General features: G+C 61.7%; 2 protein-coding genes across 9 annotated transcripts in view; one reads left to right on the forward strand and one right to left on the reverse strand.

Annotated features, from left to right (window-relative positions):
* LOC102929303 (HLA class II histocompatibility antigen, DR alpha chain) overlaps positions 1–9,749 on the reverse strand; it is a 56,311-nt gene extending 46,562 nt beyond the window's left edge. For 2 of the 4 annotated variants that reach the window (XM_037913771.2, XM_037913772.2), the window contains exon 1: positions 9,597–9,740. In XM_037913771.2, the coding sequence (XP_037769699.1) occupies positions 9,597–9,678 (82 nt within the window). In that variant the 5' untranslated portion in view covers positions 9,679–9,740. Of the gene's footprint in view, positions 1–4,010; positions 4,810–6,561; positions 6,717–6,931; positions 7,214–7,840; positions 8,099–9,596 lie in introns of those variants that run through there. The other 2 variants (XM_037913769.2, XM_037913770.2) reach the window with 2 other exon arrangements.
* The window catches only part of LOC114018492 (HLA class II histocompatibility antigen, DR beta 5 chain), a 161,702-nt gene that overhangs the window by 40,952 nt on the left and 96,444 nt on the right, over positions 1–24,306 (forward strand). The window contains exons 1-6 of one of the 5 annotated variants that reach the window (XM_037913760.2): positions 15,753–16,380; positions 17,514–17,783; positions 18,862–19,143; positions 20,741–20,851; positions 21,397–21,420; positions 21,789–22,186. In XM_037913760.2, the coding sequence (XP_037769688.1) occupies positions 16,275–16,380; positions 17,514–17,783; positions 18,862–19,143; positions 20,741–20,851; positions 21,397–21,420; positions 21,789–21,802 (807 nt within the window). In that variant the 5' untranslated portion in view covers positions 15,753–16,274 and the 3' untranslated portion in view covers positions 21,803–22,186. Of the gene's footprint in view, positions 1–15,752; positions 16,381–17,513; positions 17,784–18,861; positions 19,144–20,740; positions 20,852–21,396; positions 21,421–21,788; positions 22,187–24,306 lie in introns of those variants that run through there. The other 4 variants (XM_037913761.2, XM_037913764.2, XM_037913765.2 and 1 more) reach the window with 4 other exon arrangements.

Genomic DNA, 24,306 nt, shown 5'->3' on the forward strand with positions numbered 1-24,306 from the left:
TTTTATAGACCTTAGGTGTCTCTTTTCCAAGCTGAAAAGTCCCATTTATTAAAAAAGTCTTATTAACCGCTCCTCATACGGAAGCTTTTCCATACTCCTAGTCATTTCAGTTGCCCTTTTCTGAACCTTTTCCAATTCCAATAGATCTTTTGTGAGATGGGGCGACCAGATCTGCATGCAGTATTCAAGGTGTGGGCGAACCATGGTCTTGTTTAGTGGCAATAGGATATTTTCTGTCTTATTATCTGTCCCTTTCCGAATGGTTCCCAACATTCTGTTTGCTTTTTTGGCTGCCGCTGCACATTGAGTGGATGTTTTCAGAGAACTATCCACAGTGACTCCAAGATCTTTCTTGAGTAGTAACAGCTAATTCAGACCCCATCGTTTTGTATGTATAGTTGGGATGATGTTTTCCAGTGTTCATTGCTTTGCATTTATCAATATTGAATTTCATCTGCCAGTTTGTTGCCCAGTCACCCAGTTTTGTGAGACCCCTTTGTAACTCTTCGCAGTCTGCTTTGGACTTAGCTATCCTGCATAGTTTTGTATCATCTGCAAATTTCACCACCTCCCTGTTTACTCCTTTTCCCTGATCATTTATGACTATGTTGACTAGGACTGGGCCCAGTACAGAGCCCTGGGGGACACCACTAGTTACCTCTCTCCATTCTGAAAACTGACTGTTTATTCCTACCCTTTGTTTCCTGTCTTTTAATCAGTTACTGATCCATGAGAGGACCTTCCCTCTTATCCCATGACAGCTCACTTTGCTTAAGAGCCTTTGGTGAGGGACCTTGTCAAAGGCTTTTGGAAAATCTAAGTAAACTATATCCACTGGATCCCCCTTGTCCACATGCTTGTTATACACAAAGCATTATCCTAGATTGGTGAGGCATGATTTCCCTTTACAAAGGCTGTGTTGACCCTTCCCCAACAAACGGTGTTCATCTCTGTGTCTGATAGTTTTGTTCTTTATACTATAGTTTCGACTAGTTTGCCTGGTACTGAAGTTTAAGAGACCCTCCTCCCTGCAGCCCCCACCCCATTCAGTGCATGGGCTCAGCGTCTGCATCCAGCACCACACTACTGCCCGGAGCCGGCTGTGCAGGGAAAGCCCTGGAGGCCACCAATCAACCGCTGGGGCTGGAAATCGGGATGGTACCAACCGGCTGCGCTTGGCTCAGGGGTGGGTTTGGAGTGACTGGAGCAGGCAGCTGAAGAGCCAAACCTGGGGCTGGATCGGGGCCGCTCCCTCCCCCCCAAGATGGGAAAGGGCCTGTGCCCCATTCCCTGCCCCCGTGAGCCAGCCATCCCCCCCGCCCCAGGGGCTGCACAGACCCCAGCTGGGATCGGGGCTGTGTTGTGCCAGGCGCTGCCCAGACACACGGGCTCTGCCCTCGGGACGTTACAGCCTAAGACAACAAGACAACTGGGGGTCGCCAGCCCCACGTCAGAGCTGGGAACGGAGTGCCAGACAGGGAGGGATTTACCCCAGTGCACACAGCACAGTAGTGCCAAAGGGGGGAACTGAACCCAGGAGTCCTGGCTCCCAGCCCCTCCCCCCGTCACCCACCAGACGCCTCAAGCTGGGGAAGAGAACCCAGGAGTCCTGGCTCCCAGTTCCCCATGTACTGGGCCCCGCTGGCTGTCCTGGGGTGAGCTGGGTGCTGGGGAAGGGCTGGGTCGGGGGGGCTCAGACTCAGGACCGAGGCCTGGGGGGCAGCTTGGTCTCTGGTGCCCTCCCCCACTCCGGATCCTGATTTCAGGCTTTGCGCAAAAATCCCCTGAGGTCAGAGGGCGGCTGAACTCCGCTCCCTGCCGGTGGAGGGGGGGCTGTACTGAGCCTGCGGGGGGGGGGGGGCAGCCGCTGACCCCATCCCCCTCCCCCCTTCCCTCCAGCAGCACCTCTCAGCTCCACCAGCCCCAGCGCAGCCCTGACAGCCGGGCTCCGCCGGAGACCGATGATGCTGCCTGGAGCCGTGCGTTGATTGGCCGGGATTTGGGGGGATTACTTGAGTTCAAGGTGAAGTGGAAGCTTTCTGGGAAAAGCCCCGAGGGCTGGGTGGAGGGGAGAACCGACGCTCGCACCAGCCCTGCCCAGGGACACAGGACCCCCCCCCCCCCGACCCGGAGATGCACGGAGAGCCATGGAGGGGGTTAACCTGAGGAGGGGGAGGCTGGGCTGTGGGACCCAGCAGCCTCAGGGCACACAGGGGCAGAGGGGCTGGGATGGGGCCAGCTGCGAGCACAGGTGTGACAGGGGTCAGAGTCGGGTTGAATTAGGATTTTAAAATGTCATCTTATTGTCCTTAACCCTGTTGGCCATTGAATCCTTTAGCTTCCCTTATCCGTCGCCTGTATTTGTTTACTTGTAACTTATATTTGTTGCCATTTACTTCCCCTTTTTCCATCCTTTGCATGTTGATTTTTTAATGTTTGATCATTGTTTCCACATCTCCTTTTAACCAGGATGGCTTCTTGCCCGGCACAACTTTTTCTGTGTCTGTGGAATCTGTGAGGGGTCTGTGAGCTGTCAGGGGGAGCTCTGGGGGTGGGGTCTGTGAGCTCGGGGATCCTTTCACCGAGGGAAAGGCCGGTAGCCCTTGGGGTGGGGAGTGAGCTGAGGGGATGTGGGGTCCCGGCAGGATTTTCTGAGCTGGCCCAGCCGCCCTGTCTGGCTTAGCTGCCCTCATGCAGTTATGTGCTGGGAGCTGCTCCCCATCCCCCATGCTGGGCCGGTACCAGAGACTCTCCCAGGATCGGTTCCCTGGCACGTGCTCCTGGGAACCCAGGGCTTTGCCGGGGCTTTCTGCGCACCGGGTGCGGGTCCAGAAGGACCAATCGCAGGCCCTGGGGCCACCAGGTCACCGGGTGAAACTGCTGCAGCGAGAGCCGGGTCCAGGCTCTGCATGAGCCGTGCCTGCTCCATCCCCCACCCCAGGGGACAGGGCGCGCCCCGAGCTGCAGAGACACCCCGGCCGGCCGGAGGGGCATCAGCCTCCATGTGCCCTGCTGGCGGGCAGCCAGCTCCCGGCAGCCCTGTGGCCCCTGACCTGCCGGGCCCTCCTGAATCCCAGCCCCTCCCTCAGCCCCACCCCGGGTAACCCCTGACCCATGAATCCCAACCCCTAGCCCCAAACCCCACACTGGGTAACCCCAGAACCTCCCATCATGGTCCCTGCCTGAGCCCAGCCCCTGCTACACCCTGTCCAGGGTGCCCCTGAGACCCACCCCCACCCTCCAGGCAGTGCCCTGAGCCCCAGACCCTGCCGACCCCTGTCTCTGAATCCCCCCAGCCCCTGCCCACCCCACCACTCTTCAGTCTTCAGTTCTACCCATTGGTCTCTCCCTCCTCACCCACCCCCTGGCGGGGCAGTAATCGCCAGGAGCGCTCTGCTGGCCTCTCCTGAAGGTCGGTACCATGTCCCTGGGGCCCTCACCCCACACCCCTGTCAGGGACCCAGAGCTGTCAAGGCCAGAAGAGACTGTTCTGAGCACCTGGTCTGAGCTCCAGCACGGCTCAGGGCAGAGTCACACCCAGGGATCCCGGCAGCCAGCCCATGTCTGGTAGTCGAGCTAGAGCGGGTCTGTTAGAAAGAGACGTCCCAGCCTGACGTACCGACTCCAAGGGCTGGCGCATCCACCACGTCCCTGGCTCAGCTCTTGCCACGGTTAGTCCCTCTCCCGGTTAAAAATGTGTCTCATTTCTCGTCTGAAGTTGTCTCACTTCAGCTGCCAGATATTGGCTCTCGTTCAGCTTTGTCTGTGAGACCAAAGAGCCCCCTGCTCGCAGAAACCTCCTCCCCAGGAACCTTCCCTTGGATAAACCACAGAGCTGGGATAGAACCCAGGAGTCCTGGCCCTTCCTTAACCCTCATACCAAACTCCCTTAACTCCCGCTATAACCCGGCGCCCCTGGACCGACTGCGGCTGGGCTGGGCTAACACAGGCTGCCGCGGGCACGGCCCAGACCGACCAGATTTTAAATAAAGATCAAAACCTCAGAAACGTCCCCAAAATCCACTTTATTGCTGTTAGCAAAGCTACAGAGCGAGATCGGGGGCGGCCGGTCTGTGGACACACACGGGGCGGGGGCTATACAGGGACCGGGCCCTTCCCACACAGACCCCGCGCTGGGCCCTTGGACCCGGGGGAGCCACACACGGGTGCCATGGGGCCTTTAGCCGGGCGCTGGGGCTGCCCCACCCCCAGCCATGGGCCCGATCCCGCCCCGTGGGGACCCCATTGACCTCGAATGGCCGAATCTGCCCCAAAGCCTGCTGGGTAATGGCTGGAGGGGTTTTTCCTGGGGTGCCTGACAGCAGCCTCTGGCCAACAGGGGCCGGGCTTGGGGCCCAATCCAGCGCCCACTGGAGTCAAGAGAAACCTTCCCCATGACAGCAATGGGGTTTGGATCAGCCCCATGGGCACTTCTGACCCCTGACAAGGGGCAACCCTCATTCCTAGCCCCACGGGGCAGCAGCCCTCTCCCCTTCTGCCCCCCGATGAGGGGCGACCCCCATTCCCAGCCCCATGGGGCTGCAGCCCTCTCCCTGGATAGGCGCCCCCCTCCCAAGCCCAGCAGAGGGTGCGGGGGAAGCTCGAGGGGCTGGCTCCCCGGTGAGTCTCTAGGGGGTTGGCTTGTCACAGGCATGGGGCCAGGGGGCTCCCAGCTGGGTACAGAAGCTGACACTGGCGGACACGGAGCAGGGACGCTGGGGGCAGAGCTGAGGGGGGTGGGTGGCGCGAGCGGGTCTCACGAAGGCACCTGGGAAGGATTCAGGGGCCCCGGCTCCGCCCCGCGTTTATCTGAAAGGCAAAGAGCGTCAGTTACCAGGAGCCCCAGGCCCCAATGCGAGGATGGCAGGGATCAGGGCTGTTCCCCAGCGCCCCCAGGGAGCCTCCCATTGATGCAGGGGGAGCTAGGTGGGGGCTGGGCTGGGCACAGCGGGTGGGAGTCTCCTGATACCCGTCAGCTCTGTGTTCTTGGGGAACCAGGGCGCAGTATCCAGCCTGTCTGACCCATGAAGGACACCCCCTCCGCCCCCAGCCTCTGCTTGATCCAAAACCGATCAGAGAAAAGACTTGCAGAGAGCAGTGAAGGGCGCTGGGAGACACACCTAGACCCCTCCTGACAAGGGTGACCGGATTAAGGCAACTCCCCCAGCCTCATCTGCATCAAAGATGGGACAGGGAGGCATCCCCATTAGCACACAGAATGGAGAACAGAGATTCCCACGCAAGAACCGCACTGAACTCTGGGCCCAGGGAAGCACGGCATGATGGGGGATCTCTGCTCCAGATGTTAATGAACCTGCACACACCCAGCTCAGCCGTTATCAGACCAATCCTAGTAATGAATCCTTGATTGATATCCCAAAATACCGAAGCTGCCTAATTGCACTGTGAGCTCCCTGGAAGGAACACCTCCCAGAGCCAGGAGTGATCAGCTCTTCCTGTCTAGTCTATCCTGAGTCATCAGATTACCCATAAACAAATCTAGTGTTCTCCCTTGATCCCTTGTTGTTTCCCTACAAAAAACCCCGACCCACCCTCCAGTCAGTGTTCTGATGCATGGACCGAAACTCTGTATCAATTCCACTGGGATTTCATCTTCTCCTGACTGACCGTGCTGGGGGCTCTGCCTGTCTCCAGCACTCAGGACCCCGAGCTACCCCCGCCACCTGGGAACCCCGACCCATTCAGGCTTCATGGAGTGGTGAGATCCCTCTCTTTCTCTCTCTGTTTTCTTTTCTACCTCAGGTATAACGTTCTAACCCTGACTTGTTTGATCAGCTCCAGTTTTCTATATATGACTTTTGTAACTTTTAATAATGTTCTGTCGGTTTAGGCTCTCCTTGTGTGGTTATCACTATTATTCAATAAATAACTTTTATGGTTAAGCTGGTTGCTTCGCTCCCTCTCCCTCTGAACTTTACGCTTTTGTGTTTTTAGCTTCCCCGTTTACTCTGGAGCAACGCTTCTCTTACCTAAGCTAAAGATCCCCGTAGTGCCCCCAGATATCGTGGGGTTTGCTCATCCAGTGGGTTACGACCAGAACAATTCTAACGTGAAAGTGGGGATAGGGACGTGCTGAACCTGGGACATAAGAGGCTGGCAGCTTGGAAGTGCTGCTCGACCCAGACTACGAGTCCAGGGGCATATAAGGGCGGCAGATTGAAAGTGCTGATTGACCCGGTCCACTCAGACGGCGTCTGTGTTTGGAGGAACCCAGCCCCAGGGAACCGAGGGCTGCAGGATCGCTCCGCTGGGAGGGGACTTGCAGGAGGGAGAAGCAGAGCTCTTTATGAACACACAAGTGACACAAGCAGTACATGGATAGAATTACAGACCCCCCCGCCCCCCAGAAGAGTAACCCTAATAAATGAGCATACCCCAAAGTCATGGGCAAATCTGGTAACACTCCCCAGCGGGTGCTGGGTGGAGGAGGGGCTGTGGCTGGCTGGGGGAGCACAGCAGGTGGGGGGGGTCTCCCCAGGGGGTGCTGGGTGGGCCCAGGGGCTGCGGGTGTAGCGGGTGCCCTCCCCGGGCAGTGGCTACTCACAAGGGGCCCCGCGGGTTGCGGGCGGCGTTCATCTTCATGCCCTTGATGATGAGGATGGTGCCCGCGATGATGCCGATGATGCCCACAGCCAGGCCCAGGGCGCACACCAGGGTCTCGGTGGTCTCGGGGACGGGGGTGGGCACCTGGACTTCTGAAGAGAGGGGGAGAGGGACAGGGCATGGAGTGAGGGGGGCTGTTCCCAACCTTCCCTCCCAGAGCTGGGATAGAACCCAGGTGTCTGAGCACCCAGTTTTGCCCCCGCTCTGACTCACTAGTCCCCACTCCCATCCCAGAGCCAGGACAGAACCCAGGAGTCCTGGCTCCCAGCCCTGTGCCCAGCGGGGTGGCCGGGCACCCCAGCCTTACCCCAGTGCTTCGTGAAGGGCTCGGGCAGCCCCCAGTGCTCCACCCGGCAGTCGTAGAAGTCGCCCTGGCTGGGGAGGAAGGGCAGGTAGGAGAACTTGCGGAAGGAGTTGTCCTGGCGGGGGTAGAAGTCGGTCTCAGAGACGCCCCCCGTCACCTCCTGCCCATTCTTCAGCCACGTCATGCTGAGCACGGGTGGGGAGAACTTGTCCACGAAGCAGATCAGGATGTTGGGCTCCCCCAGCTCCACGGGGTCTTCGGGGAACACGGTCACCTCAGGGGGCACTGGGGAGACAGGGGTTTGTGGATCCCATTGCCTGCCCCTGAGCCAGCCAATCCCTGCCTTGGGACCGGATCGGAGCCAGCACCCCCTAGAGGGGAAAGGCCCCGTGCCCCATTCCCTGCCCCCCTGAGCCAGCCAGTCCCTGGTACTCATGCTCCAGCTCAGGGGTCTCTCCCCAGGACTGTGGGGGCGTCACCGGGGCCGTCCCAGCTCCCTGCCCTGACGGCTCATGGGGCACCAGGGGCCGGCGAGAGAATCCCTCAGGGGCAGGGCCTGGGGCTGGGCAGGGGCAAGGAACAGCCCTCGGCAAAGAGATGCCCTGGGCCACCAGCCTGGAGGGTGTGAACTGCCCGGGCCCCTGCCCTGCACAGCCCTGGCCTGGCTGACTGGCTCCCCGGAGCCCTCCAGGGGCTGTGGGGGGAGCTGGGAGGAGACTCTCAATCTCTGGTGGGGTCTGGTATCAGGCCCGGGTGGATGTGCGAGGAGGGGAAGGTAGGGGAGAGATGGGAGGGGTCTCTGCTCAGGAAGGTGGGGAGAGGGATCCGGGGAAGCGGGGAAGGGCTCAGGCCCCTGGCAGGGAAGGGGGCGGGAGGGCTCAGGCCCCTGGCGGGGAAGGTGCCCCCCCGTACCGTTCTGGGCCCGCGTGCGGTTTGACCTCTGGATCATGATCTCCATGTTCTTCTTCAGCACGGCGATGTTGCCCAGGGCGCCCTGCGCCTCGAAGCTGGTGAACTTGCCGAAGTCGGGCAGGCGCCAGACGGTCTCCTTCCTCTCCAGGTCCACGTGGAAGATCTCGTCCTGGTCGAACTCGAACATGAACTCCCCGGCCTCCTGCTGGGCCGGGTCCGTGCGCTGGTAGAAGGCCACCTGGGAGAGCATGTTCTCCGCTGCGGGGAGACGGGCATCAGCACCGGCCCCCTGGGGGGCTGATCCCCCGCCCGGGGGAGGGAGTCTCAGTACTTCCCCCAACAGCACAGCCCCCCAGCTCCCGGGCTGTGACGTTTGCACTAGGACTCCCCGGTGTTGGGGGAGCAGGTGCGTGGAGCACGGCGCCCCCCAGCATTGCTGGGGGCAATGGGGCCAGCACTGACTGCGAGGGGAGAGCGCCCCTGCCCCAGTCCCCCCAGCACAAGCCCCCTAGGGCTGCCCCGGTGCAAGGACTGAGAGAGCAGAGACCCCCCTACTGACCCCTGCTCGGTTCCCTGGTTTCCATTCATGTCTCCCAGCCAAGCAGGGACCAGACCAAACCCGGCTTAGCTGGCAAGGGGGGACGGGACCCAGCCCAAAAAGGCTCCTGGGGGCGTTGGGGGCTGCGGCTGCAGGACATTTCATTCTCCCGTCTGTCCATGGGGCTCGTTCTGTGTCCCGCCATAGCCATGACCTGGTTCTCGGGGCGATTTCAATCCCTGGCCCCTGACACTCACACCCCGGGGCCGGTCACTGGGAGCCTGGGAATTCCCCAGCCAGAGACACTAAAGTTGCACTGGGGGGGTCAGACACCCTCCGGGAGGGGGAGGGGTCTGGCTTGGGGCTGAGGCTGGGATCCCCCAGGGCCCAAGGGACTTCAGCACCCACATCCCAGGGCAGGGGTTCTCAAACTGGGGGTCGGGACCCCTCAGGGTGTCACGAGCTTATTACATGGGGGGTCATGAACTCTCAACCTCCACCCCAAACTCCACTTTGCCTCTAGCATTTATAATGATGTTAAATATCTAAACAAACATTTTTAATCTATAAGGGGGGTCGCACTCAGAAGCTTGCTGTGTGAAAGGGGCCACCCGTACAAAAGTTTGAGAGCCACTGTCCTAGGGATCCCAGCTCACCTGGCAGGATCTCACCCAGCGATTGCAAGCAGGGAACCCACCACCACTAGCCAAGGAGAGACAGTGCCCCACAGAGCCCCCCGTGGGTCTGAGTCCTGGGGGGACAATGGGGACAGGCCGGGGAGCAGGGCCAGGGGCTCCCTGCTCTGCAGAGACGCTCTCACTGCTCAGCAGGGTCTGGCCCTGGAGTGACCCTTTGGGGAACGTTCCCCCATCTCCCCTGTGTGGAATGGGGGGCTGTACCCCTAGGGCAGGGCTGTGTCATACCCAAACCATAGCGACTTCCCCACGATCCCTCTGCTGCCCCCGTGCCGGCTTCCCCTCCCCCCTCCCTGACACAGGGGTGAGACCCCCCACCTTCCAACCCATCCAGATCAGCCTCCCCACCCCTCCCTGCCCACCCTGTCCCCTCCCTACTATGGGACGAGACCCTCCTCCCTGCAGCTCCCCCCATGCCCCTGAGCCCCCCATTTTTCCCTCCCTGGGGGTGGGAGCCGGGCGCTATGGGGGTCAAGCTGCCCCCCCCCAGGCCCAGGCGTCACAGCCCCTGCCCCACCCGTACCTGTCACCGCCCCGGCGCCCGGCAGGGCCAGCAGGGTGAGCAGGGCCAGCTGGGCCATGGGGACGCCCCGTCCTGCGCCCATCTCCTCTCCCCGGACACTGGGCTGGGCGCGGGGCCGGCAGTGCTAGGGGGCCGGGGGGGGCACATGTCACACCCTGGGGGGGGGGCAGGGCTGGGGGGCAGCCCCGGCATTGGCCAGGGGAGCCCAGCCCAGGGGCCCGCACCCAATGGCAGAAATCCCTGCGCCGACCAGGCTGTTACCGGGCAGAGCAGCAGCGCGGAGCCTCGCCGAGAGGAGACGGAGAAATTCAGTGTTCCCGGCTCTCAGGATTGTGTCACGAGTCTCAGGATAATTCTTGTGTTTTCCTAAAGCCCCAGCTCCAGGAGTCACGTGGGTCTGGGACGATTCCAGCCTCGATCTTAGAGACAAAGTGAGTGTCCAGCCCTTGGGGCTGTGGGGAGAGCTTCAAACTGTGACCCCCCGGCACCCGAAGGGCTCAAAGAGCAGAAGGCAAATAAACCCCACAGCTGGTATTTGTACCTCGTTGCAGGATTTTAAAGCATTTGGGGCTGACAACACGGCACGTTCCCGGCCAGACGCCTGCTCCTGGTGTGGACACGGCGCCGCCAGTGGGGGTTGTCCCTGATGTGGACACGGCGCCACTGGGGGAGGGCCGGGGGGGTTGTCCCTGATGTGGATGCGCCGCCACCGGGGGGGTGGGGGATTGTCCCCAGTGTGGACGCGGCGACACTGGGTGGGGTCTCCCCACACGGCGCTCACGCCACCCCCAGACACCCTGCTCTGCAGCACGGCTGGGTGCAGATGGGGGACTTGGCCGGCCCAGCTCTCCAGTGCGGGAGGGGGGGGTCACACCCCTGAGCCACAGAGATCTGCCGGGACAAGTGTAGACCAGGCCACACACGGGGTTTGGGGCATCATCCATGGAAGATTGGGACACGGGACCATTACCCATGAGGCCACAGGGCGGGGACGGACTGGCTGAGGAGGTGGGGACGGAGACATGGGGCCTTTCCCCTCTGCTGGCACCGGCTCCGACCTGCTGTTAGTGACCAAACCCCCTCCCCCCGCGTCTGTCCTGGGCCCTGTGTGGGTGTGTTGAGCCGTGTCCCCTGCTCAAACCCGCAGCCATCCGTCCCCCCACCCCCACCCCGCTAACGCGCTGAGTGTTCACACTGCCTCCGGCAGGCGGGGCCGGGCGCTGGAGGGGCGGGATAGGGGCTAGCCTGTGTCACGGAGTCCCCGGGCGATGCTCTGGAACTGCTCCCCATGAAGCCAGTCAGGACTCTGGGGCAGTCGCCTTTCTGTGAGCAGCCTGTCTTCAGGACACACAGCTCACCCAGCTTCCACCTTCCTGGGTCTGACCTCGGAGCATTCAGCATCCTCTGCCCCTCCGTGCGCTTCCCCCAGCGAGTCCGCTCAGACAGGGCTCCTGGGGAAGCCAGAGGGTCCTGCACCCCAACTTCGCAGTCAGACTTGACTCTCAGCCAGCCAGTAAAACAGAGGTTTATTAGATGACAGGAACATGGTCTAAAACAGAGCTTGCAGGTGCAGAGAACAGGACCCCTCAGCTGGGTCCATTTTGGGGGGCAGTGAGCCAGACAACCACGTCTGCCCTTCACTCCATGTCCCAGCCAGCCCCAAACTGAAAGTCCCTCCAGCCCCTCCTCCTCTGGGCTTTGTTCCTTTCCCGGGCCAGGAGGTCACCTGATTCCTTTGTTCTCCAACCCTTTAGCTCTCACCTTGCAGGGCGGAAGAGCTCAGGCCATCAGTTGCCAGGAAACAGGGTGTCGGCCATTCTCTGTGTCCAGACTCCTGCACACACCTGCCCTCTAGGGCTCTGCAATGATCATACACCCTTACCCCACCCCCTAGATACTTAAGAACTTCATAGGGGAACTGAGTCACCCCCACACTATTCAGAGGAAACATTAAGAACAGTCCCACTTCGTCACATCTCTCCCCCCTTCGAGATCGAACTGAGCGGGGTCACTTTAGCCAGTGACCTGGGGAAGTTCGAAGCCACCAACGTTCCCATGGATGCCCCAGCATCTCTCCCATTCCTTGGTAGGAGTTACACCAGGCCCTTCCAGTTTCACGCCCTCCCTTAGGTCGGGGGTGGTCGATAGCACTCGCAGGCCGCATGTGGGAAGGTTTCTGCGGCCCGTGCCCTTTGGCCACCCCAAAACCCCAGGGGGTCAAACTGGGATTGGGTCTTCTCCCCATCCAGCTGGCCAAACACAGCCACTTGGTTATAGGACGGTTTAACTTTCTTAACAGCTTTCACTTCATCTGAGACCTTCTCAAGGCTCTCCACACTGGATCTTTCAACAGGACAGTCAGTGGATCCATTCACAACAGAAAATTTCTGGCTGTTAGGAACTGAAACTGTCTTGATTAAATCACTTTCACACCCTTCAGTGGCAGTAAACTGCTTGCAAAGACTCCATGAGGATTCCTTTCCCTAGGGCTTTTCTATGCAACAATTCACCCCTCACAGAAATTCTGCTCTTACCCTCTTTACCTAGGGCTTGCTCTAGAGGAACACTTTCCTGAGCAACAACAGACCCTTTCTGGGTCTCCCTTACATCCAGAATTACCTCTGGCCCATCCGGCGGATTCCTACACAATCCCCTTTCAGGCAAACTGACAGACTTCCTAGAGAAAAGGTCAGAAGCATTCTCCTTCCCTTTGCCACACACAAGTTCAGGAATCTTTTCCTTCTTGCTACAGGTTTCCACACCCTCAGTAGGTAACACAATCACACACCTTCATGCTCTCCTTGTGCCCTGGCTAGGATCTCACCCTGATTAGACAGAGTTGCGACACCCTTTCCCAACAAAACACTAGCAACAGGCAAAATACAAGCACCAGAATTGTCTGGGCTCTGGGATTTTACATAGACACTAACTGGATGCGACCTAGTTACAGGGCCATTCTCCTGAGCAGACCCAAACTTAGGACCCTTCCCTTCCTGGGCTTTAGCTGAATCCAGAACCAACTCTGAGACAACTGCACTATCCTCAACCATCACAGGCTGAAAGGCCCCTTCTGTCTGCTCCACAGACAAAGAAGAGCCGGACACACTTTCTCCTTTCCTAGACACACAGCTTGGGATCTCATTCCCCTTGTCCCAGCACACAAGGCTGGTCACAGACAACTGCTTGGAGATCAGGGTAGCTCCCTCCATAGGCAAGTCAATACCCCTGACAGACACAGGCACATTTCCTTCCCTGTCCCAATTCTCCACCCAGCTAACAGGTAAGGTCCAGGGACACTCATCTTCCACTCTCCTCGCCTTCCCACCCTGCTGACTAGACACAGCCATCGGCTCACAAGGCTGCCTAGGCTCATCCAGACTTTCCTTACCAACACCTTGCCACTCCCCACAGATCCCCTGCCCTGCCTGTGTCTCCCCCCACTCAGCTGGGGTCTTAGCTTCCCCCTTGCTCAGCACTGCCCTTGCTGTCCCAGTGAGGGTAGGCAGCGAGCTCGCTGCTTTCCTCACTGCATCAGAGCCAGCGTGAGCCCCTTCTCCAGTGTGCAAGGGCGCAGGGAGCATCTCTCTGTCCCACCCAGCCCCAGGGGTCTGGTTACAGGCAGGCAGGTAGCCTGAGCCTAGCCGCTCCTCCCTGCTGCCAGCCAGGTCATCTGCATTTTCACTGACCATTTCCCTCTCCACCGATTGGTTCCCTGGATTCAAATTCAAACCCTCGGCAGTTACAGGAGCAGGGTCTGGATCCTGTCCCAAAGAGACACAGTCACCCCACAACAGGGTCTCGCAGCCGATATCCCAGAGAACCCCAACAACCAGCCAGCCTGACCCCTCCTGGGTCTGCACAGGGATCTGGGCCATAGGCAGGGCGAGGGGCTTCATCCCTGGGACCCTTACCCAGCTCACACAGCCCCTCAGCATCTGAGGCTGCACCACCCAGGGCCTGACAACAGTTCTCTCTGTCCCAGGATCTCGCCACCCCAGGAATGTCTCCCCATTGACCATCACCTTCCGCTCCCACTGGGGGTCCGAGGGGCCTGGCCCCAGGAAACTCCACCCAGACATATAGGTTGGGACCAGGAGTGGGAGCCCGTCCACCTCCCCATCCATCTGGCTGACGAAGTCTACGGCCTTGGGACCCAGCGAGGGAGCTAGACACCGGGGCTTTTCCGCAGGGTCCCCCTGGTTCAGATCTCCAGCCTGCTCAAAGGCAGTGAGGTGGGCATCCACATCCCCCCACTCCTTAACCAGGGGCAGCAATTTAGTCTGGAGGTTCCCTGTGGAACTGGCCCCCCGGGGTCTATCCCCACTCATCTCTGGGAGGTCCCCTAGGCCTCTCCGCTCCCCCACCGCCAGTTCATGCTGCTGCTGCTTCTGCAGCTCTTTCTCGGGCTCTCGCTGTCTCTCACAGTCCTCTTGCTCTCTCGGACTCAGCTCCAACCCATGCATCTCCGATCCCCGGATGGGGAACCCGATCGTGAAGACCCTCGTCTGGTCGGGGACAGGAGTCTTGGCGATGCCTGGCTACCACTCCAGCTGCTCCCAGATCCTGCGATAGCCCCATTTGGGTCAGGAATCTGTTCCTAGAGCGGTCCTCCTCCTCCAGCTGCACGATTAACTGTGCCTTGGTGAACTTTCCAATGCTCAACCCTCGCTTTCTGCACAGGGTTACAATGTCCTTCTTAAGGAAACAGTGACAGGCCGTCACTCCGCTCTTCCCACGTTGTTGTGGACTCACAAGCCTGTGTGCTCTCAGCTCCCCACGGTTTCCAGGAAGAACCCCAAGTATGCCAGCTTTTTCGAGGTCACCACCTCTTTGCCAGGGTCGAGCCGCAGACTCCTCCGCCCCTTGGACTGCTCGCTGCAATCCCCAGGGGAACCCTGTTACTGCAAAAGTCCTTCTCTCTCCCAGGGCCAAGCCGCAGGCTCCTCCACCCCTGAGCCTGCTCACTGCAGTCCCCAGGGGGACCCCATTACTGCACAGTCCTTCTCGCTGGTCACACACTCCCAGGGGTTTACCGCCCCCTGAAACCGCTCCTCTCTGAGCCTTCAGCACGCCTGGTCCTCATCAATCCCCCTTCGTTTTACTGCTCCCCAGTCACTTACTGCAGGAAGCGCCATCCACGGGGTGCAGTACATCCCACCGCTGCCACCAGTTGTCACGGAGTCCCCGGGCGATGCTCTGGAACTGCTCCCCATGAAGCCAGTCAGGACTCTGGGGCAGTCGCCTTTCTGTGAACAGCCTGTCTTCAGGACACACAGCTCACCCAGCTTCCACCTTCCTGGGTCTGACCTCGGAGCATTCAGCATCCTCTGCCCCTCCGTGCGCTTCCCCCAGCGAGTCCGCTCAGACAGGGCTCCTGGGGAAGCCAGAGGGTCCTGCACCCCAACTTCGCAGTCAGACTTGACTCTCAGCCAGCCAGTAAAACAGAGGTTTATTAGATGACAGGAACATGGTCTAAAACAGAGCTTGCAGGTGCAGAGAACAGGACCCCTCAGCTGGGTCCATTTTGGGGGGCAGTGAGCCAGACAACCACGTCTGCCCTTCACTCCATGTCCCAGCCAGCCCCAAACTGAAAGTCCCTCCAGCCCCTCCTCCTCTGGGCTTTGTTCCTTTCCCGGGCCAGGAGGTCACCTGATTCCTTTGTTCTCCAACCCTTTAGCTCTCACCTTGCAGGGCGGAAGAGCTCAGGCCATCAGTTGCCAGGAAACAGGGTGTCGGCCATTCTCTGTGTCCAGACTCCTGCACACACCTGCCCTCTAGGGCTCTGCAATGATCATACACCCTTACCCCACCCCCTAGATACTTAAGAACTTCATAGGGGAACTGAGTCACCCCCACACTATTCAGAGGAAACATTAAGAACAGTCCCACTTCGTCACAGCCTGGGACCCAGGAGCGCTGGGGTCATTCCCGGCCCTGCCACAGACCCTGTGTGACCCTGGGCCAGTCACTGACTTCTCTGGGCCTCACAGGAGCTGGGGGGGGGGGGGGGGGGAATGCAGCGGAGAGGGGGAGGGGCTCAGAGACAGGGGGGCCAGAGATGCCCCTTAGGGAGATCGATGGTGGGAGCAGCTGGGAGGCTGAGCTGTGCCTGCCCCATGGAGACTGAACGTCTCTAGCAGGGTCCCGGGGGGCAGAGCTCAGGCCCATGGAGGTGGGGGTGGGGGAAGCTCAAGAACTTCTGCCTGTGGGGCCAGCCCCGAACCTTCCACTGGGCCTAAATTTATCCACAACCAGAGACCCCCCCACAGACCCGGCCTGCCCAGCCCGCAGCAGGGTGTCGAGGCACCAGGGGAAGGGGACGGAGGGTCCCAGTCCCATTGCTGGGGGCCCTGCTCTGGTGGGGGCTGGTCCCTGGGCTGGCCCCGCTCTCCAGCTGCCCCGGGGCCATGGCAGGCGCCGGGCGAGTCCTGCAGCCCAACCCCAGACCCTGCTCTGCCCCCTACGAGGGAGAAGTATGGAACCGAGCCCTGCTGGGGCCGGCTCTGCCTGGCAACGGATGATGCTGCCCAGACCCGATGCTGACTGGCCCCTGGGCTGGGGGTGCCCAATCCCCGTGGCCGTGGGCAGCGTCCCGGGTCTGGTGCTCGGAGCTGGGCAGAGAAGGTCTCAGTCTGCGGGGTCCCGACGACTTTCCAGATCTCTCCCTCCTGAGCAGCGATGGGGACTGGTTGGATCCTGGGGGCCGGGAGCCGCTGGGCTGGGGCTCTGCTCGTGACACTGACGGTGCTGAGAACCCACCTGGCTCATTGCACAGAGCCCCCAGGTGAGCAGAGACCCCAGCGCCCCGGGGAACCCCGTCCTGGGCAGGCGCTGGGTGTATCCTGGGGGAGGGGAGTGATCAGACCCACACGCCCCAGGAAGCTCCATCCTGGGCAGGCACTGGGTGTATCTGGGGGGGGGGGGATCAGACCCCAGAGCCCCGGGGAGCCCTGTGCTGGGTGTATCTGGGGGGGATCTGACCCCACACATCCTGCGGATCATGTCCCAGTTCGGTGCTGTGTGTATCTGTGAGGTTGGATTGGACCCCACCTACATGCCCAGGGAGCTGCATGCCAGGCGGGTGCTGGGTGTAGCAAGGGGTTCAGACCCCCCATGCCCTGGGAGCCCCATCCTGGTCACGGGTGCATTGGGGGAATCAGACCCTGCTCACCCCGGGGAGCCTGGGCAGGCGCTGGGTGTATGAGGGAGGATCAGCCCCATATGCCCTGGCGAGACCCATCCAGGCAGACAGCCGATGTATGAGGCGGGGATTGGACCCCACACACCCGGGGAGCCCTGTCCTGGGCCGGTGCTGGGTGTGTCGGTGTCTGTCTTTTCTCCATGAGCGCCGGCTCCCTGTGTGGTGTTTGGGGGGGCCCCAGGCTGGGGAGCGGGAGGGGCCATGGGGGGAACCAGGCCCCTCCCATGGGGGTGAGACCCAATGCAGAGAATTGTTCCCTTTTACACCCTTCCCCTCCCTCCGGGGAACCTGGGGTCAATCCACATTAACAGGCTGCTCCAGAGCCAGACCCCGGGACCTTCTCCTGCCCCAGAGCGACCGGCCCCCAGCCCCCGTGTCAGTGCCCCCGGCCTGGCTCCCCGCCCCCCTGCGCCCCCCCATGTGTGCTGTGCCCCCCGTGACTCAGTCTCCCCGCACCCCGGCTGTGCCCCACCCCCATTCTCTGCTGTTCCTCCTGCCCCGCCCCGCCCCCCGTGTCCCCCAGCCCCCCTGCCCCTCCCCCACGTCTCCCCACGTCACTGTCATTCCCCCCCCCGACCTGCGGGCTCCCGCGGCGCCCAGTGGGTCCAGGGCGGGGCTGGGGGGGTCCCGGGCTCGGGTTGTTCCCCCCCCGCTGAGCTCCGAGCCCGGGGCAGGGGCGGGTCCTGAGCCTGAGCCCGGCCCGTCTCCCCCCCCAGAGCATTTCCTGTTCCAGGCGAAGGGCGAGTGTCTCTACACCAACGGCACCGGGCGGGTCCGGTACCTGCAGCGCTACATCTGGGACCGGCAGCAGATCGTGCACTTCGACAGCGAGCTGGGGGTGCACGTGGCGGACACGGAGCTGGGCCGGCCGAGTGCCGAGCATTGGAACAAGGACCCGGCGATCCTGGCACAGCAGCGGGGGGAGGTGGACCGGTTCTGCCGGCACAACTACGGGGTGTTCGAGCCGTTCACCATCGACCGGAGCGGTGAGTGCGGGGGAGGGGCGGGGCTCCGAAGGGGCGGGGCCGGAGAGGAGAGCGCGCGGCGGGGGCGGGGCTCTGAGGGGGCGGGGCCGGAGAGGGAGCGGGGGCCGGGGGCCGGGGCCAGGGGCGGGGCTATGAGGGGCGGGGCCGCAGCAGGACACGCCCTGCCCCGCGCCCTCCTCCTCTCTATGGGCGCGATCCGCCACCCGCACCCCGGGGGGGGGAACCGAACGTCTCGCGCCACAGCGGGGGGGGGCAGCAGGCGCTGGGGCGGGAAACTCCCCTTTCCCTCCCCCCGCCCCCTCCCGATCTGGCTGCGGCGCCCCCTGTCGGCAGGGAGCAGAGCCCCACCCGGGGTCAGTCTCTGGGGGGCCGGTGACCCCTCCCCCTTCCCAGCCCCCACGCCCCTCGGAGGGGTTCAGCCCCCATCGCCCCCCCGACCCCCCTCAGGGCAGGCGGCTGCTGCGGCTCCTACCCCCCTTCCTGGGCTGGGGGGCCGGGCGATGGGGCAGATCTTTCCCCTCCCCCAACCCCACCCCTCCCCCCTCGGCATCCCCACTGGCAGGGGTCAGCGCAGCCCCTGGTCCCTGGCTGAGACCCCGTCTCCCGGGGCCCCGAGGGTCAGACCGTCCCCGGCTCTGTCCCCATGGGGGTGACGAGACGCGACTCCCCTCGGGCCCTTCCTGCCGGAGCCTGCCCAGGGCAACGGGGGGCAGGAGAGAACCAGCCCCACCCCAGGCCAGTGAGGGGGGAACGGGGTGGCCAGGGAATCAGACCCCACACACCACGGGGAGCCCCATCTGTCCTGGGCGTGTCCCGGGGAACGGGACCTTACACATCCCGGGTGCCCTGCCCCAGGCACCTGCCAGGTGTCTTGGGGGGGTCGGATGCCCTGTCCTGGAAAGGCGCCGTGTGTACGGTTGGGGGGATTGGACTCCACACACCCTGGGGAGCATCGCCCTAGGCAGGTGCTGGGCACGTGTGTGTGGGGGGGGAATATTTCCCTGGAGGGGCCCCTGTTCTCTCTGAGCCTCCGTCCATCTCCAGACCCTTTCCCAGCTCTCGCTCTCTCTCCCCCCAGTTCAGCCCAAGGTGAAAGTTTCCCCCACGACATCGGGGTCTGGGCCCCACTCCCACCTGCTGGTTTGCTCCGTGACGGGGTTTTACCCCTCGGGGATCGAGATCAAGTGGCTGAAGAACGGGCAGGAGCAGACGGCCGGGGTGGTGTCCACGGAGCTGCTCCAGAACGGAGACTGGACCTTCCAGATCCTGGTGATGCTGGAGATGAGCCCCCGGCGCGGGGACGTCTACACCTGCCAGGTGGAGCACATCAGCCTGCGGGGCCCCCTCAGCGTGAACTGGGGTAAGAGCCTCTGGGTCACCCAGCCCCCACAAATACCAGCCCAAGCCAAGACTTCAAAGCGCTGTCTACCGTAGCCTTTCGTTCTATTTACGGTTAATTACACTCCAGTGGGTTCAGCTCTGGGCTACAGTCTCAAGTTCCACAACGTTGTCTCTGTTTCTTCTGGATTTAGAGCCCGTAGGAACACATGGAATCGTAGGAACCCAACGCATACAAGTCCTTTAGCAGTTTTATGAAAGTTACCAACAAAGTTATACATGTCACCGCATATACAAGTCCTAAACATAAGTCCCACGTGCTAGTTACACCTCCAGACTTACTCACCTCCTCCGAGATGGTGTTAGAGTCTGTTGCCCTCTCCTGGATTGACCATCAATATGCGGGAGTGGTTCCTGCTGGCATTTTCCGTAGGACGCTCCATTTTCCTGCTCCGAGCACTTGGAAGTATTCATTGGTAACTTTGGTTTTATTTGAAACTTTAATTTCACTTCCTGCTTTTTATACTCCCTCGGCGGAGTTGAAATCCAGGGTGCTGGTTTAGTTGCTACGGCGGTGGGTTGAGGTGGGGTGTGCTGACTGCTCAGTGGCATGGAATTCATTTGCTGCTGTATTTCTTACATGGCAACGCTCGGGAGAATTTAGTTTCGGGGTCCAGTACCGATGCGTGTCCACCCTGCGAGCACTCCTCCAGAAGTGCTGAACTCATTCTCTAAAGCTTATAGTTATAGTCAAACCCAACAGGTGCCAATGGTAGAAACTTATTTTGCTTTGGGATTCACAGATTAATTAGATTAGGGATTTTGGAAACAACAGCTGTAACAGCTGGAGAGACTTCATTTAAGTTTTGATCATCCGTACGAAGACGCCATGATCCATCTGGTTTTTGTCCTGGCCAAATGGGAGAATTGCACATGGAAGTACACGCACAAATGATTTCTTGTTGCAGCAGAGGTTCAATGGTTTTAGCACTATAAGGTTTGGCCTGATTTGGAAAAGGACACTGCTTTTATGGGGGGGAAATTTTCTTATAAAATTTTAACAGTTACATCCAGATTTTTACATTTATGCTTGTGTTTAGCAAAAGCATCGACCCTACTCACAATTTTTAGAGCACTTGTATGAGCCCTGCTAACCCAAATCTATTGACCTGGGCTGGGAACTCCTGTTCTCCCTGTCTCACAGCACGAGGACAAGGGGACACTCGATGGAGGGGGCAAATTCACACCTGGGAAAAGCAAGGACTTTTTTCACACACTGTGTAGTTACCCTGTGGAACTAACAGCCACGGGATATAACGGACCCAAGAGCTGAGCAAGGTTCACAAAGGGGTTGGCCATTTCTGTGGCTCACAGGAGTATCCAGGGCTAGACGAGTTCATGCTGGCAATGGGCAGGATGTCAGACCTCGCGCTGCAGAGCCTGAGCCCGATCTCTGATGATCACAGACCGGGAGGAGCCCTGATGTCCCACAGCTGCACCTGCGGGCTCTGGCCCCAGGCTCTGCCCCGGCTGGCGCTGGTCCCTGGTGCTGACGGGAGCCTGGCCCGGAGGCCTCTGGCTCTGACCCGGCTGCCCGTTCCCCTTTCCCTGTCTCACAGAGGCACAGTCTGATGCTGCCAGGAGCAAGATGCTGACGGGCGTCGGGGGCTTCGTGCTGGGGCTGATCTTCCTGGTGCCAGGACTCCTCATCTACCTGAAGAATAAGAAAGGTGAATGGCTCCGGGCGGGGGCGGGGCACCAGGGTTTCTCTGTGGGGGGATGTGGGCCTGGCTGCAGGCTCCTCCCCACCCCGCAGCAGGGGCTGCTCAGAGTCTGGCAGGGGCCTCCCAGCTTCTAATCTCCTGGGGCTGGGTCAGATCTCCCCCCCCCCCGCCCCTTAGGGCAGGGACAGAGCAGGGGCCATGGGGCGATCTCAGTCGGGGGCCCCGGGGCCAAGCTGGGAGCTCCCACTCTCCCCTCCCCCAGCCGAGGCCCCGGGGTGGGACAGAGACCCCGGCACCTCGCAGTGCGGGGAGCTGCCCCTACCCTGCGCTCAAAGCCTTTCCCGTCCCCTCCCCCGAGGCAGGGATCCTGGGGCAGGGATTTACAATACTGTAATAACAGACTGGGGGGGAACCCCAGGTCTGGGGGTTAGATGGGGGCTGGGGTCCTAGTGAGGGGCGTTCCATGCCGTGGGGCGGGGGCTGGAGCTCTGACCCCTAGGATCCGGCTACCCCTGCCCACGGCTTTGACCATGTCTCTCTTTGTTTTTCAGGGCGCCCCATTCCCCAACCTGCAGGTAATTTCAATTCCCCTCCCCCTGTTAAACCCGCCTCCCCCCACACTGACCACAGGCTGCCTGGGACACCCGTGGGGCCGCTGTTCTGCCCCTCGGCCCATGACACCCGCCCGGCTCAGCACCGGGGCAGCTGGGCAATGGGGCGTTGGCACCACGGAGGAGGAGTCTGCAGCTCTCTCGGTCCCCGTTCAGGCCGATCCCCGAGCTGCTCCCGGGGGCAGAGGGTCCTGGGTCCTGCCGAGCATCGCCCAGTCCTGCGGCTGCCGGGCAGAGTCCCTGGGGGCGCCCTGGGGCCTGGCAGAGAAAATCCCCCATCCCTCCCGCTAGCCCCACGGCCAGGGGCTGATTTCTCTCCCCTCTCCCTGCAGGGCTCCTGAGTTAGATCCTGGGCGTCGGACCCCCGGCCAGCAGGAGTTTCCATCCGTCTCTCCCAGCCCCTCGCTCAGCCCGGAGAATGCAGAACCTGGGGCCGGTCCCTTCCCATCACCGTCTGCTCCCCGCGCTCTGCCCGGCTCCAGCCCGCGCTGCCCCCGCCTGGGGACCCGTCCCTGCCCCTCAGTCCCCACAGGGTCTGCTCCGGGGGCGACCCCTCCTGCGTTAACCCTTTCCCTGCCCCAGCCCAGCCCCACGTTCCCTCTCGCTGACCCCGCGGCCCTCGGGGAACCTTTGGGGGACGCTGCTCCACAGCCCGGGGGGAAGCCGGACCGAGGCCGGGCGCTGTTAGAACTGCTGCACCCTAATAAACCACCCCAGCCCCCCCCCGGCTCCGTGCTCACTGCTCCCCCGGGGCTGGGACAGGGCTGGGGCCACTGGGCACGCTGGGCTCTGGCTGGGGGGAGCGGGACGCAGGGCACAGAGCAGCTGCCCTGGGGGAGGGGACTCCCCAGACACACCATGGGGCCATTTAGCGGCTGGAGGGATCAGGGTTGTTGTGCTGGGGAGGGCCCTGGGCAGGGCCGGATCTGACGGGAGGGAGGGAGGGAGGGGGAGGACCCCAGAGGGGGGCTCTGGGGGTGGGGGTGACCCCTGGGGGAGGCTGTGGGTTCCCAGTGCCAGTGCAGACCGGTTCCTTCCCCAGGGGTGGGGGCAGCAGGGAGGAGGCCGTGGGGGGCAGGGGCCCCAAGCCCCTTTCCCAGGGGAGAGGCAGCCGCAGAGCTCCTGGTTTCCAGCCCAGCTCTGAGTACAGGCCCCTGCAGACTCCAGCCCTAGAGCGCGGCCCCACCGGGCTTTCCCTGCACAGGCTCCGTCTGGGAGGGCAAGTGGACAGGGCTGCGCTGAAGGGCCGGGATGTGGGGGGAGGGACTGGCTGGCTCAGGGGGCCAGGGCCAGGACATGGGGCCTTTGCAGTCCAGGGCCGTCAATCCGGTGTCAGCAGAAAGTCCCCGTGCAATTGCTCACAGCCCAGTGGAGACATTTCTCAGGCCCCGCGACCCCGAAAGGGTTAACTCCCTACGTCGTTTCACACCCCGTCCGCCTGTGGGTGGACAGACAGACAGACTGACGTCTGCTTTTCCCCCTCACCTGGTTTCACTCCCCCCCGCCCCTAGGGATGGTTCTGAGCCCCTAGCCCCGGGCCCCAGCAGCATCCAACACGCTCTGCTCCCCGGCCCGACTCTGCCCGGCGCCCGGTGATGCCGGGTCGGTGCCGCGCTGCCCCTGGCCGAGCCCCGGAGGTGCTAACCCCGGCCCAGCGTCCTGCTTGTTGGTGCGTAAGTGAGACACCAGGGTCCCATGGGCGGGCGTTATTTCGTTGCCAGGGACTTTCCACCCAAAACCACCCGGGCCTGCAGCCTGGCCGGCATCGGGGACCTGGCCCAGCCCCACACCTGCACTGGAGAGGAATAAACTACGAGTGAAATGCAGCCCCGGTCGGTGTCCTCACCCCACGGTACAGAGGGGGACACTGAGGGCAAGCGACTTGTCAGAAGCCACAGAACTGTGATAGAACCCAGGAGTCCTGGTTCCCCGCCCCCCGCACTAGACCCCGCTCCCCTCGCAGAGCTAGGACAGTTTCCTGTGGGCGGGTTCTGTGTGTGTGTGTTTGGGGGTCTGTCGGACACGTCCCCTCCCTCATGGGTGAGGCACTTCCCAAGAAATCAAGGCCATCCTGTGCTTCCCCCGCTGGATTCCCCCCACCCCACCCCATGTTCCTGCTCCCCGCCCCCCCGAGCTCTATGGAGAGGGTGCTGCTGCGGGGGTGAACGGAGCGCCCCCCCGTGACGCTCTCAGAGACAGACACGGGTCGCTCCCTGTCCCCACGGCGTCAGAAAATGCTGCTCCCTGCAGGGACCCCAGGCCAAGGGATCCTCCTGCCCCATCCCAGCCCGGCACAGACCCATAGTGTGACGAAGCGGGACTGTTCTTAATGTTTCCTCTGAATACTATAGGGGTGCCTCAGTTTCCCCTAGGCAGTTCTTAAGTCTCTAGGGGGTGGGATAAGGGGGTGTAATTGTTGCAGAGCAAAGGGCCAGGGTACAGAAATGGCGACACTCTGTCTCCTGGCCACTGATGCCCTGGGCCCTTCCCCCCTGCGAGGTGAGAGCTAAAGGGCTGGAGAACAAAGGAATCCGGTGCCCTCCTGGCCCCGGAAAGGGACAAAGCCCAGAGGAGGAGAGGCTGGAGGGAGTTTCAGTTTGGGGCTGGCTGGGGACATGGAGTGAAGGGCAGACGTGGTTGTCTGGCTCACTGCCCCCCAAAATGGACCAAGCTGAGGGGTCCCATTCTCTGCACCTACAAGCTCTGTGTTAGACCATGTTCCTGTCGTCTAATAAACCTCTGTTTTACTGGCTGGCTGAGAGTCCCGTCTGACTGCGGAGTTGGGGGGCAGGACCCTCTGGCTTCCCCAGGACCCCGCCTGGGCGGACTCACTGCGGGAAGCGCATGGTG

Source organism: Chelonia mydas, chromosome 14 (assembly GCF_015237465.2).
Source record: "Chelonia mydas isolate rCheMyd1 chromosome 14, rCheMyd1.pri.v2, whole genome shotgun sequence".
Lineage (NCBI taxonomy): Eukaryota > Metazoa > Chordata > Testudines > Cheloniidae > Chelonia > Chelonia mydas.